Source organism: Diabrotica virgifera, chromosome 5 (genome assembly GCF_917563875.1).
Source record: "Diabrotica virgifera virgifera chromosome 5, PGI_DIABVI_V3a".
Taxonomy (NCBI): domain Eukaryota; kingdom Metazoa; phylum Arthropoda; class Insecta; order Coleoptera; family Chrysomelidae; genus Diabrotica; species Diabrotica virgifera.
Genome location: NC_065447.1, coordinates 110,819,041 through 110,836,237, shown reverse-complemented (window position 1 = coordinate 110,836,237; position 17,197 = coordinate 110,819,041). Strand labels below are relative to the sequence as shown.

General features: G+C 33.4%; 1 protein-coding gene across 1 annotated transcript in view; it reads left to right on the top strand.

Moving 5' to 3' along the window:
• The window catches only part of LOC114344934 (endoribonuclease Dcr-1), a 78,521-nt gene that overhangs the window by 38,092 nt on the left and 23,232 nt on the right, over positions 1–17,197 (top strand). The window contains exon 4 of the mRNA XM_050651516.1: positions 14,728–14,941. Within this exon, the coding sequence (XP_050507473.1) occupies positions 14,728–14,941 (214 nt within the window). The remainder of the gene's footprint in view (positions 1–14,727; positions 14,942–17,197) is intronic.

Here is a 17,197-nt window from a genome sequence, read left to right as displayed (position 1 = left end):
AAAAATGAGATTAAAGGACCAACCAACACTCCTTATGGAAAAGTGGTCCCGGTCAAATTTAACGAAAGTTTGGTGAATGATACTTCTCGATGTGTAGATTAAAAAAGTCCATGGGACCTGTGTCTGAATAACCAATATTCTCGAGCTACAGCCTTCTGAACTTATTGGATTTGAGTGCTTGGTTTACGTTAAGTGCACTAATTTACGGTCAAGTGAACGAAAATATTTATTATTGGAAGAAGGGAGACTCATTTTCTTCATGCATACCTGCGTCTTGTATATGAAATCGTGGTCAAAAATAGATGCATCGTATTTTAGTCTTCAGGAAACCTACGAAAAGTCCTCAGGAAACTAAAGAAGTGCGATATAAAATGTGCTACTAGAGCGATATAAGAATTATCATGTTTTCATGAATGCTTCACAGTTATGCAGTACCAGCAGAACTGCAGTTCCGCCTTATCTTTAGAATACTACTGAACTGTGGCGGATCTAGGGGGAATGGGCTAATTCCACCCATAACATGCTCCAGAATTAAATGAAAAAGTGTTCTTCATTTAACGAGAATGAACGAGATAGAGCCGTCAAAACACATTTATAACCAAATACCGGATGGTGTGAGAAAGACGTAGGTCCAGAGTACGATTTAAGGACCGGGTGGAAGACAAGTTACGGGTGTTAAGAGTACGAAATTGGAACACGTAGGCGAGGGATAGGAAGGAATGGAAGCTGATTCTTGAACAGGCCAAGGTCCACCAGGGGCTCTAGAGCCAGTGATGAACTTTTTAATACAAAATATTGTACAATGGAAGGTGCTACAGCTGAAGGTGCTCAACAATTATTATTGCAGAGGTTATTAATTCCCAATGTTGTACAAGTTGAGACTGATAATGTGATTAGAAGAAATGGTCAATAATAATGGCTTCATAATCATGATGTTGCCAACTTTCCTGTTTTCGACTTTTAATACCTAAAAGACCTTACGATTGAGATATATCAAATTAAACTAGCACCGTCTTAAATACAAGATTAAATAATTAGAGACAATGACGAAGAGTTTCAAATTGATGAGAATATGGATGAACAGGGATTCATAAGAGTTCGAATATTTTCTAGGTTTCGGCAAGCTACAAAACACCAAATATTCATTTCCTACACGGTTGATGAAGATGAGCCTGCAGAAGAACCGATTAGCGGGTACTGCTGTACCTATCAATCTGATGCGATAACTGTGGGTATTTGTGCTCATATAATCTGTGTGTTATGGTTTTTAGGCTTTGCAAGACATCAACCCAATGTTAAGTATCCTGATAGGTTGTTAACACGATATATGATGCATCTAACCAAAATCAGCAAAATCTTAACGTACAGGTAGTCGAAGATGACTTAAACCCGATTTTTCCATAGACAATTGTAATTAATATTTAGCGTTTACTAACTACCAGGTACTTAGTTTTTTTTCGTATTGAAATCAAGTCCATGTTCTCTACTTGTCTTATATCTGATATGCGGGACAAGTTTCATGTCTGCTAATGTATTTTTTTATGTTTCGACAACATTTTCTTTAGTTTTAGACCGTGTTACGGGGAGAAGTGTTATGGGGAGAATTCCTCAATTCCCCCCTAGATCCGCCACTGTTCAGTAGTATTCTAAAGATAAGGAGAACTGCAGTTTTGCTGGTACTGCATAACTGTGAAGCATTAATGAAAACATGATAATTCTTATATCGCTCTAGTAGCACATTTTATATCGCACTTCTTTAGTTTCCTGAGGACTTTTCGGAGGTTTCCTGAAGACTAAAATACGATGCATCTATTTTTGACCACGATTTCATATACAAGACGCAGGTATGCATGAAGAAAATGAGTCTCCCTTCTTCCAATAATAAATATTTTCGTTCACTTGACCGTAAATTAGTGCACTTAACGTAAACCAAGCACTCGAATCCAATAACTTCAGAATAGCTCGAGAACAGGGTTGTAAAAAACCCGGGTTTTTTTAAAGCCCAACCCGACGGGTTTTTTTGAGTTTTTTCGGGTTTTTTGGGGATTTTCAGTTTTTTATTTAGATTTGATATATAGTTTCTGCTCTATCAAAAGTTTTACAAAAATTATGAATTTTATTGCAAAAATAATAAAATAACAAAATATGCTTACAAAATAAAGCAACTTGACATAAATACATTTGGCATCACTGGCCATCAGTGCATCAGCACATAATTGAGGTCCATAAATATTTTAGAAATAAACATTTACCATATGGGTGGCTTAAAGAAAAAAAGGGTCTAATGCCTCAGCTACCCAATGAAACCCGTTGGAAATCACATGAAGCCTGTCTTGCCACATTTATAAGCAACTATCACATATGTTGAAATTAGGACAGAGAAGGAGCAAGAATTTGATAAAAATATCTCCAAAATATTAGATAATGTCGCCATATATAGAGAGGCTCTGTATTTGCAAAAACAACTTGCCGTTATTGTGAAAGCTCTAGAAAGATTCCAAAGCGATTCTGTAAACATTTCTGATGCAGTAGAAATATGGAAAGATGCCCTCGACCATGATTTGTTACAGTCATACAGACAAGAAATAAAAAAGAGATATGACTTTGCCATTCAACCATTTCACCTTTTTGCAAATACTATGGATCCCAAATACATGGGAAGACGACTTACAGGGGAAGAAGAGGAAACAGTCGAACAATGGGTTGCATCGAATCTCTCTGATGAGTTTTTGGCAGTGATGTTATCATTCAAGATTAAGGATACAGATATGTTCCCCGCAACACTTTTCAAAGAAGAACTTGTCAAAAAATTCTCAACAAAGAAGTGGTGGAAGCTGATATCAATAAAAAATAAAAAAACAAATAAAATACCAGATGAATTTTGTATTTATATGTTATCTTTGTTCTCATGTCCAGCTTCATCTGCATCTATTGAGCAGATTTTTTCTTCATATGGATTAATATGGACTAAGCTTCGCAACAGATTAGGTACCGATAGAGCTGCAAACTTGGTAAAAATATATAATCATTTAAGAACCGAGTCCTCGTCCTCGATCGAGTCTAACGAATAACGAATGGGAATTGGGAATGTGACAAAAATACAGATTCTGATTTTCCTGATAACTAATATGCTTTGCTGATGCTTTGTTTAACAAGAAACTTGTTTTTTTTGTCTATATACCATGTTTAAAATAAGTGTTTTATTAGTTTAGTTTCAGTTTCTCTCGTTTTGTATTCACCTACTACTTACTTCATGGTATTTATGCTAGTTTTTATTTTTATTCAGAAATAAATATATGTATATGACGTTCATTCAACTGAAAATTTGCTATTTTTGAAAAAAACCCAAAAAACCCAATAATAGTGGGTTTTATAAATTGAAAAATCCCGAAAAAACCCACTGGGTTTTATAAGATGGGGAAATTCTACGCCAACCCTGCTCGAGAATAGTGGTTATTTAGACCCAGGTCCAATGGACTTTTTTAATCTACACACCGAGAAGTATCATTCACCAAACTTTCGTTAAATTTGACCGAGACCACTTTTCCATAAGGAGTGTTGCGGGATCCTTTTTAACTAAATAAAACAATATAAAAATGTATGCTATTGGCTACAGAGGACAGAATGATGAAAATTAAGTGTTGGAAAAGAAATAGGTTACAGGGTGGAAGTGACTGGAGAACTTGTAAGAACATGATAGAATGGGAAGTCGTTGTTAAAAAGAGTACATCGTTGAAAAATGAGATTGTCATTGTTAAAAGGTGTATGCTGTTGGCTGCAGAGTACAGAATGATGAAAATGAAATGTTGGAAAAGAAATAGGTTACAGGGTGGAAGTGACTGGAGAATTTGTAAGAATATGCTAGAATGAGACGTCATTGTTAAAAGAAATACATCGTTGAAAAATGAGATTGAACTTCCAACTGAATCAAAGAATATAAAAGTGATGCTATTGGCTGCAAAGGATGGAATAATGAAAATGAAATGTTGGAAAAGAAATAGGTTACAGAGATTGAGAACTTTTAAGCATATCATAAAATGAGAAGTCGTTGTTAACCCTCCGTTAGTCGCTAGGATAAACGGAACATAAAGACTCGCTACGGTGTCAGAGACTGACAATTTAAAAAAAATAGTTATTGCTACAAAATTCATACAAACATTTTATATTGTGTTTAGGAATGACTGAAAAATATTTTTGAAAATGTTTTATTGAAAAACAACAGATATAAAATGAAAAACCCCAGTATAACAATATACATATTGTTATTTGTAATATAAGAATATTCGCTAGGAACCATTTCCCATAATTCCAACAAACGTTTTTGTTCGGCTTCAAAGGACATCTATAAATAAGATTTGACCAAAACTTACCGATAAAGTGCAATAATAAGAAGCTAAATCTTTACCTGAACTGTAAGTTATGCCAATAAAGTAATAACCACACCGTTAGTCGCTACGAAGTCTTGTACCGAAAATAGCTATAAAACTCGCACAACTGTACCCAAGTAGGTAAGAATGTATACTAACACGAGGTTAGTTGATAGGAAGAGGTACAGATAGTGGCGATAGAAAAAACCAGTTATTTTGTAAATCCCGAATAAATAATTCTGTCGTCGGTGTGTGACACCGATAGCGACTAACGGAGGGTTAAAAGGAGTACATCATTGAATGCTTTCTGAGTGTTGAATCGCATAGTTTCGTTGAAAAATAAGATTTGAATTTCCAACTGAGTAAAAAAATATAAACATGTATGCTATTGGCTGCAAAGGACAAAATGATGAAAATGAAATGTTGGAAACTAAATATGTTACAGGCTGGAAGATATTGGAGAACTTGTAAGCTCATGATCTTTGATAAAAGTAGTATATCTTTAACAGGTTATTACAATAAATTGTTAATGTATTAGTGTTAAATTCTGTTAGAAGACAAAAATCTACTAGATACTTCTACTCCTAGAGCTGTAAGATTCTATGAGGTTGCTAGTTTAGTCTCGGTTATATTTTTACAATAAAATAAGCATATACTCACCAAATTTTTCGTCATATACAGGAATCCAGGGTAGAATTTAATATGGAAAAAGAGATCGTTAAGCATGACTTCTCACATTGCAACATGAGGATCTTTCATACATACGCTTTGTCTAGTGCAGCCGATATGTGAAACAATTGTGCATTTAATGATAGAAGCATATGATTTGGACCACATATACTACACATATAAAGGTTCTAATTTAGATGGGAGGCCATCTCAGATTCTACCATTTACAAAAATGGCGGGGATTCAAAATGGCGACTATACATATGAGACTAATAGCACGATAACTTTTAAACGAGACTTCAGATTTCAACCAAATTTGGTATGTAGGTTCTTTTTTTGCTGTATAAGATCGAGGTCTTGAACCGGAAGAATCGGTTTACCAGAAGTTGTGTTTTTCCTGGTTTTTATGTAAAAATATGCTGTTTTTTTTTCAATTCTTTCACCCTGTCTGTATTAATTTTTCAAAAAGTTAATACCACCATTGAAAAAAGAGTAAAAATATTATTTAGGAAATATTTTTAACTTTTTAGTTATGTTAATTACCATTTAATAAATGCAAAACATATCTTCACATGTACCTATATGCGGCAGATTCGTACAAATATTATAAGAATTAAAACAAAATCAATGGGAAAATACCCAGTAGCTGGCTGTACACCATAATTAAAAAATCATACATAAGTAAAAACTTCGTTTGTACAATGGTATAAAAAAGTTTATTAAAAACTATTAAAAGTCATCCAAAAGGATTTGCAAAACGTTTTCGATCTAGATCAGATCATCTTCAGTGTGTTCTGCTTAGTACATGGAACTAGCAACCTTATGAAATTGGTAACATCGAGAAATATGGTTAACATGATAACTATATAATATTTATAGCGACTCCAAGTCGATGTTAAAAGATTAAATGTGTTAGGAGTGCTCAAAGGGCAACATGGTTCCCTGCTCGATAAAAACTCGTGGTTCTTGCCAGTTCAATGGACACAGACCAACGAACTGCTCGATAAAAACTCGTGGTTCTTGCCAGACCAACATTTTGGTCTGTGTCCATTGAACTGGCAAGAACCACGAGTTTTTATCGAGCAGGGAACCATGTTGCCCTTTGAGCACTCCTAACACATTTAATCTTTTAACATCGACTTTGAGTCGCTATAAATATTATATAGTTATCATGTAAACCATATTTCTCGATGTTACCAATTTCATAAGGTTGCTAGTTCCATGTACTAAGCAGAAGGCACTGAAGATGATCTGATCTAGATCGAAAACGTTTTGTAAATCCTTTTGGATGACTTTTAATAGTTTTTAATAAACTTTTTTATACAAACGAAGTTTTTACTTCTGTATGATTTATTATAAGAATTATTGTGCATTTAATGGTAGAAGCATATAATTCGGACCACATATACTACACATACAAAGGTTCAAATTTAGGTACATCTCAAACTTTGTTCCTTTTACAAAAATGGCGGCCATTCAAAATGGCCACTATACATATGTGACTAATAGCACGATAGCTTTTGAACGAGATGTCAGATTTCAACCAAATTTGGTATATAAATTCTTTTTTTGATGAATAATATCGAGGTCTTGAACCGGAAGAATAGGTTTACCGGAATTTGTGTTTTCACTGTTTTTTAATGTAAAAATATATTGTTTCTTTTTCAATTCTTTCACCCTGTATATATAAATTTTTCAAAAAGGTAATGCCGCCATTGATAATAGTGTTAATATATTTTTTAGGAAATATTTTGAACTTTTCAGTTGTGTTAATTACAATTTAATAAATGCATAACGTTTGTTCACATGTACCTATGGGCGGCAGATTCATTTTGAATGCCCGCCATTTTTGTAAAAGACTAAATCTGAGATGACCTCATATCTAAATTTGAATCTTTGTATGTTTAGCATGTGTGGTCCTGGTCCAAGTTATATGCTTCAACCATTAAATACACAATAATTCTTATATTATAATTTGCACGAATCTGCCACACATAGGTACCTACATCTAAAGATAGGTTATGCATTTATTAAATGGTAATTAATATAACTAAAGAGTTCAAAATATTTCCTAAAAAATATTTTTACACTGTTTTCAACGCCGGTATTGCCTTTTTGAAAAATTAATATATATAGGATGAAAGAATTGAAAAAGAAACAACATATTTTTACATAAAAAAAAGTAAAAACACAAATTTTGGTAAACCAATTCTTCCGGTTCAAGGCCTCGATATTATTTATCAAAAATAGAACCTATGTACCAAATTTGGTTGAAATCTGACATCTCGTTCAAATATCGTGCTATTAGTCACATATGTATAGTCGCCATTTTGAATGCCCGCCATTTTTGTAAAAGGAACAAAAACTGAGACGGCCTCGTATCTTAATTTTAACCTCTATATGTGTAGTATATGTGGTCCAAATTATATGCTTCTACCATTAAATGCACAATAATTCTTATAATATTTGCACGAATCTGCTTATAATATTTGCATATAGGTAGATGTGAAGATACGTTCTGCATTTATTAAATGCAGCAAATAAAAGCATATAATTTGGACCACATATACTACACATATAGAGGTTCAAATTAAGATACGAGGCCGTCTCAGTTTTTGTTAATTACCATTAAAGATATTTTCTAAAAAATATTTTTACGCTCTTTTTAATGGCCGTATTAATTTTAATTTTGAAAAATTAAAACATACAGGGTGAAATAATTGAGAAAAAAACAACATATTTTTACATAAAAACCAGGAAAAACACAAGTTCTGGTAAACCGATTCTTCCAGTTCAAGACCTCGATCTTATACATCAAAAAAAGAACCTATATACCAAATTTGGTTGAAATCTGAAGTCTCGTTCAAAAGTTATCGTGCTACTAGTCACATATGTATAGTCACCATTTTGAATCGCAGCCATTTTTGTAAAAGGCAGAATCTGAGATGGCCTCCCATCTAAATTACAACCTTTGTATGTGTAGTATATGTGGTCCAAATTATATGCTTCTATCATTAAATGCACAATTCTTATATTATTTGCACGAATCTGCCGCACTAGATTCATGATTTTCAGATAGGTTCTAGCCATTGTTATAGAGATAGAGCCTTCTTTGGTTAAGCTATTGTTTTAATAGGTACACAAATCCTTTTTCCGCTACGCCGCACATGCTGGCTCACTGGACCTTCGGCCCTTGCTTAGCTTCATCGTTTTTTTCCTTTTCAGTAGTTCCTCTTCCTCTTTAGAAGGGTGACCCATAACGGGATACAGTTAAACAGTTTCCGAATCATTGAGGCTACATTTTTTGCTGATGGTCAAGACAAGATGACATGGCTTTAGGAGGAGCAGATTCGGATTACTAGGATTTCATTGTTTCATTTTAGATAGGTCTTCGTTCAAATATTGACTTGGGTAGTTAAATGTTAATACAGGATTTCTTAATTATTAATATACACTTCTTAATTATTAATAAAAAACCTGATATACATTCACACAAGTAGAATTGGTCTATTTTAATTATCGAACGCATGTAAAAAGTTTGAATGCCGATATTACAATGAATTAATCTTCTTCATGTGCACTGTCCGTTCCGAACGTTGGCAATTAACATGGTTATTCTGACTTTGTTTACGGTAGATCTCAATAATTCGGCAGATGACAACCTGACAAATGAATGAATAGCTTACACAAAAACCCCTATCGCCAACAAGCCGCAAATTAAAAGAATGGATTTCGTCGAAAGGCGAAAGTTACATAACGCATAATACACACTGTTATTCAAATATGTAAAGCTAAAATGATTACAAAATGTCAATTTGGCAGTGTGGACAGACAATCACATGAATATTAAATCCAAATATATATAATTTGCATGTTCAAAACCTATAACCTTGAAAGGCTGGCCTTTGAACGATAAATATTAGTTATCATTAATACATAATTATTAACATTAATAAGCAAAAAAAGTAAAAGTAAATAAGTAAAATAACACAATCAATAGTATAGTCTAACCAAATAGTAAGAAATAGAAACACAAGAATTCTGTTTTTTTTACAACAATGGTAGTCTCTAACACAGTCGTTCTACAGGCGCTGCATCAAATTCAGGAGCTGGATCCATGCTATCAGGAAGAGAGCAAATAGATGCCACATACCTATGGGTAGTGCCCCTTGGAGTTCGAATAGTTGCGACTCTGACCACTCCATAAGATTCTGGGTGAACGGATTAAACACGTCCTAAAGGCCAGTTTAAGGGAGGTACATTTCTGTCTTTGATTAACACCAGTGTACAAATTTTCACATTATGCTCGTTCTGCTTCCACTTACATCGCTGCTGTAGTTCAGAGATTTATTCTAATAACCATTTCTTCCAAATGTTGACGAAGTTGCTGCAATCGATTGAATAGTATCAGCCTGTTTGGTTGAGCTTGACTTAAGTCAATTTGCGGTGTGGAATCCATTGATTTTCCAATGAATTAGTGTGAAGGAATAAGATTGATCGGATGGATCAGAAGACATAAGATTTAAGGGTTTGGAATTTTATAAACCTTCCACCTGAACAAATATTTAGTCAAAAGTTTCGTAAGTTAACTTTGTATCTTTAATAACACGCTTCAGATGTGCCTTCATTGATTTAACTCCAGCTTTGTATATTCCGCCGAAATGAGGTGAGTTTACAGGAATGAAATCACTTAATTGCCCTCTAACGTTTGAGAAATGTTGTGGTCCAGCATGAAGTGTTATCTGATGCTCGGATTGGAATATCGCTAGTTAGATGGTGCTTGGCTGATAGCAGTGTAGGGTGCTTCTCAGCGAAACTGAAGTTTTACCTTAAGCTACCGCCTACTCTTATTGCGTCATTTTTAACAAGAAACGGGTTCAAGCTCATGATTCTCCCCTGATTCGAAATAGCTATACTCAGCTATATCCTTCAAGGACAAAACAATTCCCTTGGACCTGTGAGCCTAGAGAAGAATTATTAAGGACCAAACAGTTATGTCAGAATCTCAAACAATATGCCACAACTCTCTGGTGTGTGACGAAGTTAGAAAATTTCTCGATTGGTATTGGAAGCAGGGAACATTGACCAAAGAGTTTGTTAATTGCCTCATTTCGGCTAGAACTTGAGGTAGTTGAAAAGAAGAGATTTTCCAAGTATTGGAAGATTCATGCTTAAATGACGGTCTATGCCAGGGGTCACCAATTAGTTTCCCTGAGGGTCAGTTTCGAAAACCTATGACACTTCCGGGGTCTGGATTTATACTGCCTGTGTCTGGCTGTTCTGATTCGGTTTCTTTGCGGATTCTTGTTCAAACATATCCCCTATAAACAAATCAGAAGGGTGTCAGGCGAAATTTTTGGGCAGAAATTGTTTAACATTTTTTTAACAAATTCAAAACATCATCTTTTTTGCCCCCGAAAATATGTTTTTAACATTTTTGGGTTATCTTAAACAAAAAAGATCTGTCATTTTATTAAAACTTAAGAGTTTTCAAGCATCGCAAATGCATATTTTAGCATTTTTCAGATTTTAAGTCGCTTATAACTCGAAAACTATAACTTTTCAGAAATATGACAAGAGACCATTTTTGTTTATAATTATCCAATAAACCTAAAAATACATTTTTCGAGGCAAAAAAGTAATTTTGAATTTGCTTAAAAAATGTTTCACCCGGCACCGTTCTGATTTGTTTAAAGGGGACATTTTTCAAATCGAGTCAGAAACATCTTTCATACGAAAGTGTCCTCACACATGGACTAATATGGGAAGGAAAACTAATAATATAAATATGATTGTTTTTTGGTTACTGTATACTTTTCTGTAAGTTTTCCTGGTACAATAAATAAAATATAAATTCATTGTGTATTGTTTTGATGTTATTATCAGTATATTTTGAAAACAGCAGTATTGTAAATTGTTACTGGGAATATTTTAAAAGTTAGGAATTTATATTTTGAATACTAGTGAAGTTTTTAGACATCTTCAATTTTGTAGAAAGGAAACTGAGGAATTTAAAATAACTAATCATACTACAAAATGCTAATTAATATGTTATCTTTTCTACATTAGTTTCAGTGCAAGGTGTTTGTTGCAAACTTATTAAATCTGAAAAGTATTTCAATTAAATGCACATCAGAAAAGTACTCCTACTTAACATATAGTAGAGAGGAAATCATCATCATCATCATCATCATCATCATCAGCCCATGGTCGTCCACTCCTGAACATAGGCCTCCTCGAAAAACTTCCATTCAGATCTATCCTGCGCTGCTGCAATCCAGTTGGTACAAATTTTCATTATGTAGTCAGTTCATCTTGTGGGTGGTCTTCTCGGGTTTCGTCTATCCGCTCTCGGTCTCCATTCCAAGATTTTTTTGGTCCACCTATCATCTTATTCTAGCGACGTGTCCTGCCCACTTCCATTTAATTTTGGCTATGTGTTTTATTATGTCTTCTACAACACTTCTTCTACGAATTTCTTCGTTTCTTACCCTATCTCTTAACGTTATGCCCAACCTGTTCAAATATCGGTGCTATCACAAGCGCACCGTAAAGTTGTATTCGAGTGATACAAAGTGAAGTAATGTCTATGCGACCACTCCGAAGTTGGTCACAGATATTCTTCTTCCTGTTGATGTGCCTATCCGTGACGAATATTGGCGATCATCATGGCAATCTTCACCTTATCTGCAGGAATAATCTGCCTATCCGTGACAATATTGGCGATCATCATGGCAATCTTCACCTTATCTGCAGCAACGCGGAAAAGCTGCACATATGTTGTGTTGAACCAGGTTCTGAGGTTATTTAACCAGGATGTTCTTCTTCTTCCTGGACCACGCTTTCCAAATATTTTTCCTTGCAGGATGGCTTGTAGGAGGGCATATCTCGATTCATTTCGCATAATGTGTCCAAAGTTTTCCAACTTTCGAGATTTGGTGGTGGTCAGTACCTCTCGGTTCTTCCCCATTCTTCTAAGGACCTCCTCATTTGTGACCCGATCACAGATATTATCATTGATAAACTTTTAGCACTCTAAAGACAATCCAAACTGATTATGAATGTTGACTATTATGTATGACTATTTCAACTGTTATTTTTAATTTGATGTTTGGAGTGGATAGTCCAATGCCAATTCCACATCTGTTTGTTGGAGTTTTGAGTAAATCCAAGTATTTTACAAGGCGAGATTGAATGAGAGCCACTATCCAAGACAACTGTGCTGTAATGCACCTTAAGTTCATCTCGACTCGAATAATCGACTCACTTGGAGAATTGTACACGTTAAAAGTCTCGAATTTCCTAAACCTGTTGTCCGATTTGAGTGATTTTTTTAGTATGTTATAGCCTTATTATTTAAAAAAATCGATGTAATATTATTGTTGATAGACAGGTAAAGGTCATTTTATACCGGGTGTAACAATCGTACTGTGTTTTTTTTTCTTGAACTTCCGAACACCCTTTGTAATATTTTAGCATATAAAAATATTTAAATTAAAACTCAATTGTAGCCTTAGGCTTTCTAAACATCCTGTTTTTTATTGATTCGCTTATGTTCGATAATAAAAGAGATATGTACTTTTATATTACAAATGAGGTATGCTATTTGGTCCAAATCTCGAGAGCTACTGTTTCTACCTCTTGTAAGGTTCTAGGAGGTGGCAAACGCTGTCGTAGTCTTCTGCCAATTATGTCCCACAAATGTTCGATCCGGTTAAGATCTGGACTATGCGATGGCCAATGCGAAGCCCGAAGATTTACCTGTTGAAATATTCGGTTACAGTTCGTGAACGTGAGGTCTTGTATTATCGTGCATTAGCAAGAAATTGTTACCAATATAAGAAGCCGATAGCATGGTAGCTAAGTCCTTCGCTATGTAAGATCACTGCTTGAACACACTCATCGCGAGTCAAATTCCTTTTAGCGCATTCCATTTCCACCAAATAACAAAAAAAACTACAGACTTAATGAAACTTTAAATAATAAGTCTACTAATTTTCACAACAAACCAGACACTTTTTGACTGTTAACCATTTGACATTCAATAAATTGTTAATTTCTTATAACCTACTTTAGGCTTGTTTGTTAAACTAAGCAGAAAATGAGGATTTATTGATGAAAAACATCGCTAAATGTTAACGTTAAATTTTTTATTATCCAACAAGCAAATTAATCAAAAAAGAAAATGTCAATAAAGCCTAAGGCTACAATTGAGTTTTAATTTAAACATTTTTTATATGCTAGAATATTCCACAGGGTGTTCCGAACTTTAAGAAAAAAACACAGTATGATTGTTACACCCGGTATAAAATAAGTTTTACTTGTCTAGCAACAATAATATTACATCGATTTTCTTAAATAATAAGGCTATAACATTCTAAAAAAATCACTCAAATCGGACAACAGGTTTAGGAAATTCGATACTTCTAACGTGTACAATTCAGCAAGTGAGTCGATTATTTTGCTCTCAAGTGTAGAATTTAAATTAATTAGTGATTCGAAAGAATCTCGGAATCGAAGTTAGTCTTCGTAAGTACCAGACAATTTTGGCAGATTAATAGCTGCAACATGCGTGTGTGTTCGGATGCTTGTTACTGGGCGCAGATAAGAAGCTGTGATCCTTCCCAATTGTAGACTCAAACTATTAGCGATATACAATATCATCCTCAGTTGTTTCATCCATTTTATTTCATCAATTTCATATTGGAGCTAGTAGAATTGTTTTATGATGTCCTGCCACCTTGCAAGTCTGGTTTGTAATTCAAAATCGGCACATCTGAATTATAATTACTAATCTTTTTCAAAAAGTGACTGAAAACCATCAGTTTGGTCTTAAAGCAGCTCTCTTAAGCAAATTTTTGATTTGATACATTTTGTTACTTAATGTAAAAATATTTAATAAGAAAAATAAATATGAAAATTTGCACTTGTAATGAGAAATAATACTATCAGTCATTGACATTATTTATATTGAAATAATGAATAAACTTTAATGTAATATGTTGTATTTTATGATATTCTGTGAAGCCATATTTTATTTATCTGAAGGATGTATCAAATAGGAAAAGAAAATATGAAAAAGCTCACCAGATTCCTCCAACGCAGTGTGTACTTGGAAAGAACTTATTGTTGGCATACAATTCCAAGTTTCACGTAGCTATTATTGACAATGAATTTCAATAAATTGGAGAATTGAGCTGTATCACTTCACTAGACTGTGTCAGGCTTGACGAAGGACCAAAAATTGTATGTAAAACACTTCTTAATTATTAATAAAAAACATTCAAGTAGCATCCCTTTATTTTAATAACTCAAAGCATGTATAAAGATTGAATGTTACTCTTTGAATCACGATACCACAATGAATGAATAGCTTACACAGAAAACTCTTATCGCCAACCGGCCAAAAGAATTTTTAAAATCAAAAGAATAGATTTCGTGGATAGTTAAATCTAAAACAATTACAAACTACCAATTTGGCTTATACAGTATGGACAATCACCTGAATATTAAATCCCCATATATATAATTTGCATAAACAAGCTATTTTCATGTTAGACATACAAAAATGTGATTTTTTTTAATTTTTGAATTTTTAACATTGAAAATAAACGTATTTTCGACTGAAATTGTTGTTAATTCCCACTATAGTAAATACTTTGATTTAATCATTTTTTAAATTTATTTGTAGATAAGTGCCTTCCCAATATTTACTCGATCAGGAGAAGTTAGTGTAGATTTGGAGCTTATATCTACAGATGTCGTTCTTAGTGAGAGCCAGATCGAGAAAACGAGAGAATTTGTAAACTATACCTTTACTAGCGTTTTGAGGCTCCAGAAATATTTAATGTTATTCAATCCGGAAGCTTCACCTAATAACTATCTTATTGTTCCAACTATTAAAGGTAAGTCAAACATTTTATTAATTAAATCTCGTACATTTACTTCATTGATATACATTTTTGGCTCTCAATTCAATTTGTATGCCATTATGCTATTTCCACAAGGAAGAACTTCCTGTAGTTGGCTGTATACCATTAATTACAAGTGAAATTTAATAAAAAATTTTCTTCTTGGTAAAAGGTATATTAGTTTAAAAAGCCCTAAAGGGCTACAAACATATGAACAAAACGTTTTCGCTCTGTAACAAGAGCATCATCAGTGTTACCTAAAATAAGTATAACCACATTAATTAAGCAAATGTTAAAGTTAAAATGATGACCAAGCTAAAAGGAAAGTTTGGTTATACTTACAAGAACATGGTGAGCCAACTAAAAAATACAAAGGTCAAAGCCTTTCAAAAAACAGACAAAAGTCTTATATAAATGAAAACATCGAAAAATCCAAAGGATGGATAAAATTCCTAAGGATAGGGCAATAGGGGAAACTTATGACTCCCACACGTTGTAAGTGGGTCAAAAGGTAACTAGGTCATTCTATTATAAGAGGAAGCAGGCAACTAATAGATGAAACTTCAAAAGCGAATCTATCTGATGTCAGGACGACAATTGTCAATGATTGAAGTTTTATGAAATTTTGGTTACGCAGCTACTGAATTTAAAGATATTTATGGTAAAGCAATGATAACAGCTAACATCAGTGTGTTGGAATTATAAAATTACAAGAACTTAGTGTGAATAAATTATGTAAGTTTTATAAAATAATGGGCGAATTTGAAATTCCAAAATCATCAATGAGGTGTATATAAATTGATGAAGTGAAGATAGGCAAACCAAAATACATGTGGCATGTTTTGCGGTTTGTGTTAAAAATTAGATAATTAATATTTGTGAACCAACATAAATGATGGTTGATAAAAAAGGCTGCATGAAGATGAGACAAGTGAATAGGGTTTGTGATATCAAATGCTGAGGAATATTGTAAATGCAAAAAAAGAAAGATTTTTTTATAGTTAATACGATATAGATGGATTCATCAACACCAATTTAAATGACTGAAAAGGTTGTTTTAAAGCTTAGTCCGAATTTCTTTATTCTGTCCTTTTATGTAAAACAACATCTAGGGCCAAGAAAAATTAATAAAATTGGATAAAAGTATCTAAGCTATGTCTAACGTGAGGTCAGATGAAGTTAGGTGTTAAGTAAAATTATTGAGTAAATGGGGAAAATTTTTTTAAAAATGTGTTTAGTTTAATTAAATTAAAAGGTAAAACAAAATTAAAGAAAGGTTGATAGATAAATGACGTGGATAAAAATTTTTTTTTGATATCACAATTATGACACTTAATGATGATAATTATTGAGAGACTGGGAACTCAAGAGACCCAACGACAAAACAAACCTGATGATGTGAGTAGAAGGTGGGCTGATTGAATAACTTGATGTGAGAAATTTGATTGACATATTGTATGTATTGTTGGATGAATGAGTTGAGGAAGTGAAATGGTTATGATTGGACACTAAACGAAGACCAGGTTGACAAAGATGATGTGAAGAGATTGAGACCTTCAGATTGGACCTATACGAGGACCTTGAAATAGTCAAAGAGAAACAGAGAAGTCCGAATTGTGTTAATCGCCATGTGTCTTTCAGTCGTGACTTCCAACCCTTACATCTTCAACTCTTTTCATAAATTACATTATAAATCTGTTTCCCATATTATCTTTGCTTCCCCTAATTACTCTCATCTATATTAATACTGTTCTCTTTTTTTTTATTATTTCTTTCTATCTACATTTACACTTTCAGACATTCCTCTCAATTTTCGATAATCATCTAATCCTTTCTTCAAACAAAAATTTTTTTCTCCCAAATAATTCATTTTAACGATATTTACAACATCTATTTGTCACAACTTTTGCACAACTATATCTAGTCAGTATCTCTCCCATACTCTTCACATCATCTTTGTCAACCTGGTCTTCGTTTAGTGTCCAATCATAACCATTTCACTTCCTCAACTCATTCATCCAACAATACATACAATATTTCAATCAAATTTCTCACATCAAGCTATTCTATCAGCCCACCTTCTACTCACATCATCAGGTTTGTTTGGTCGTTGGGTCACTTGAGTTCCCAGTCTCTCAATAATTATCATCATTAATTGTCATAATTGTGATATCAAAAAAAAATTTTTATCCACGTCATTTATCTATCAACATTTCTTTTATTCTGTTTTACCTTTTAATTTAATTAAAC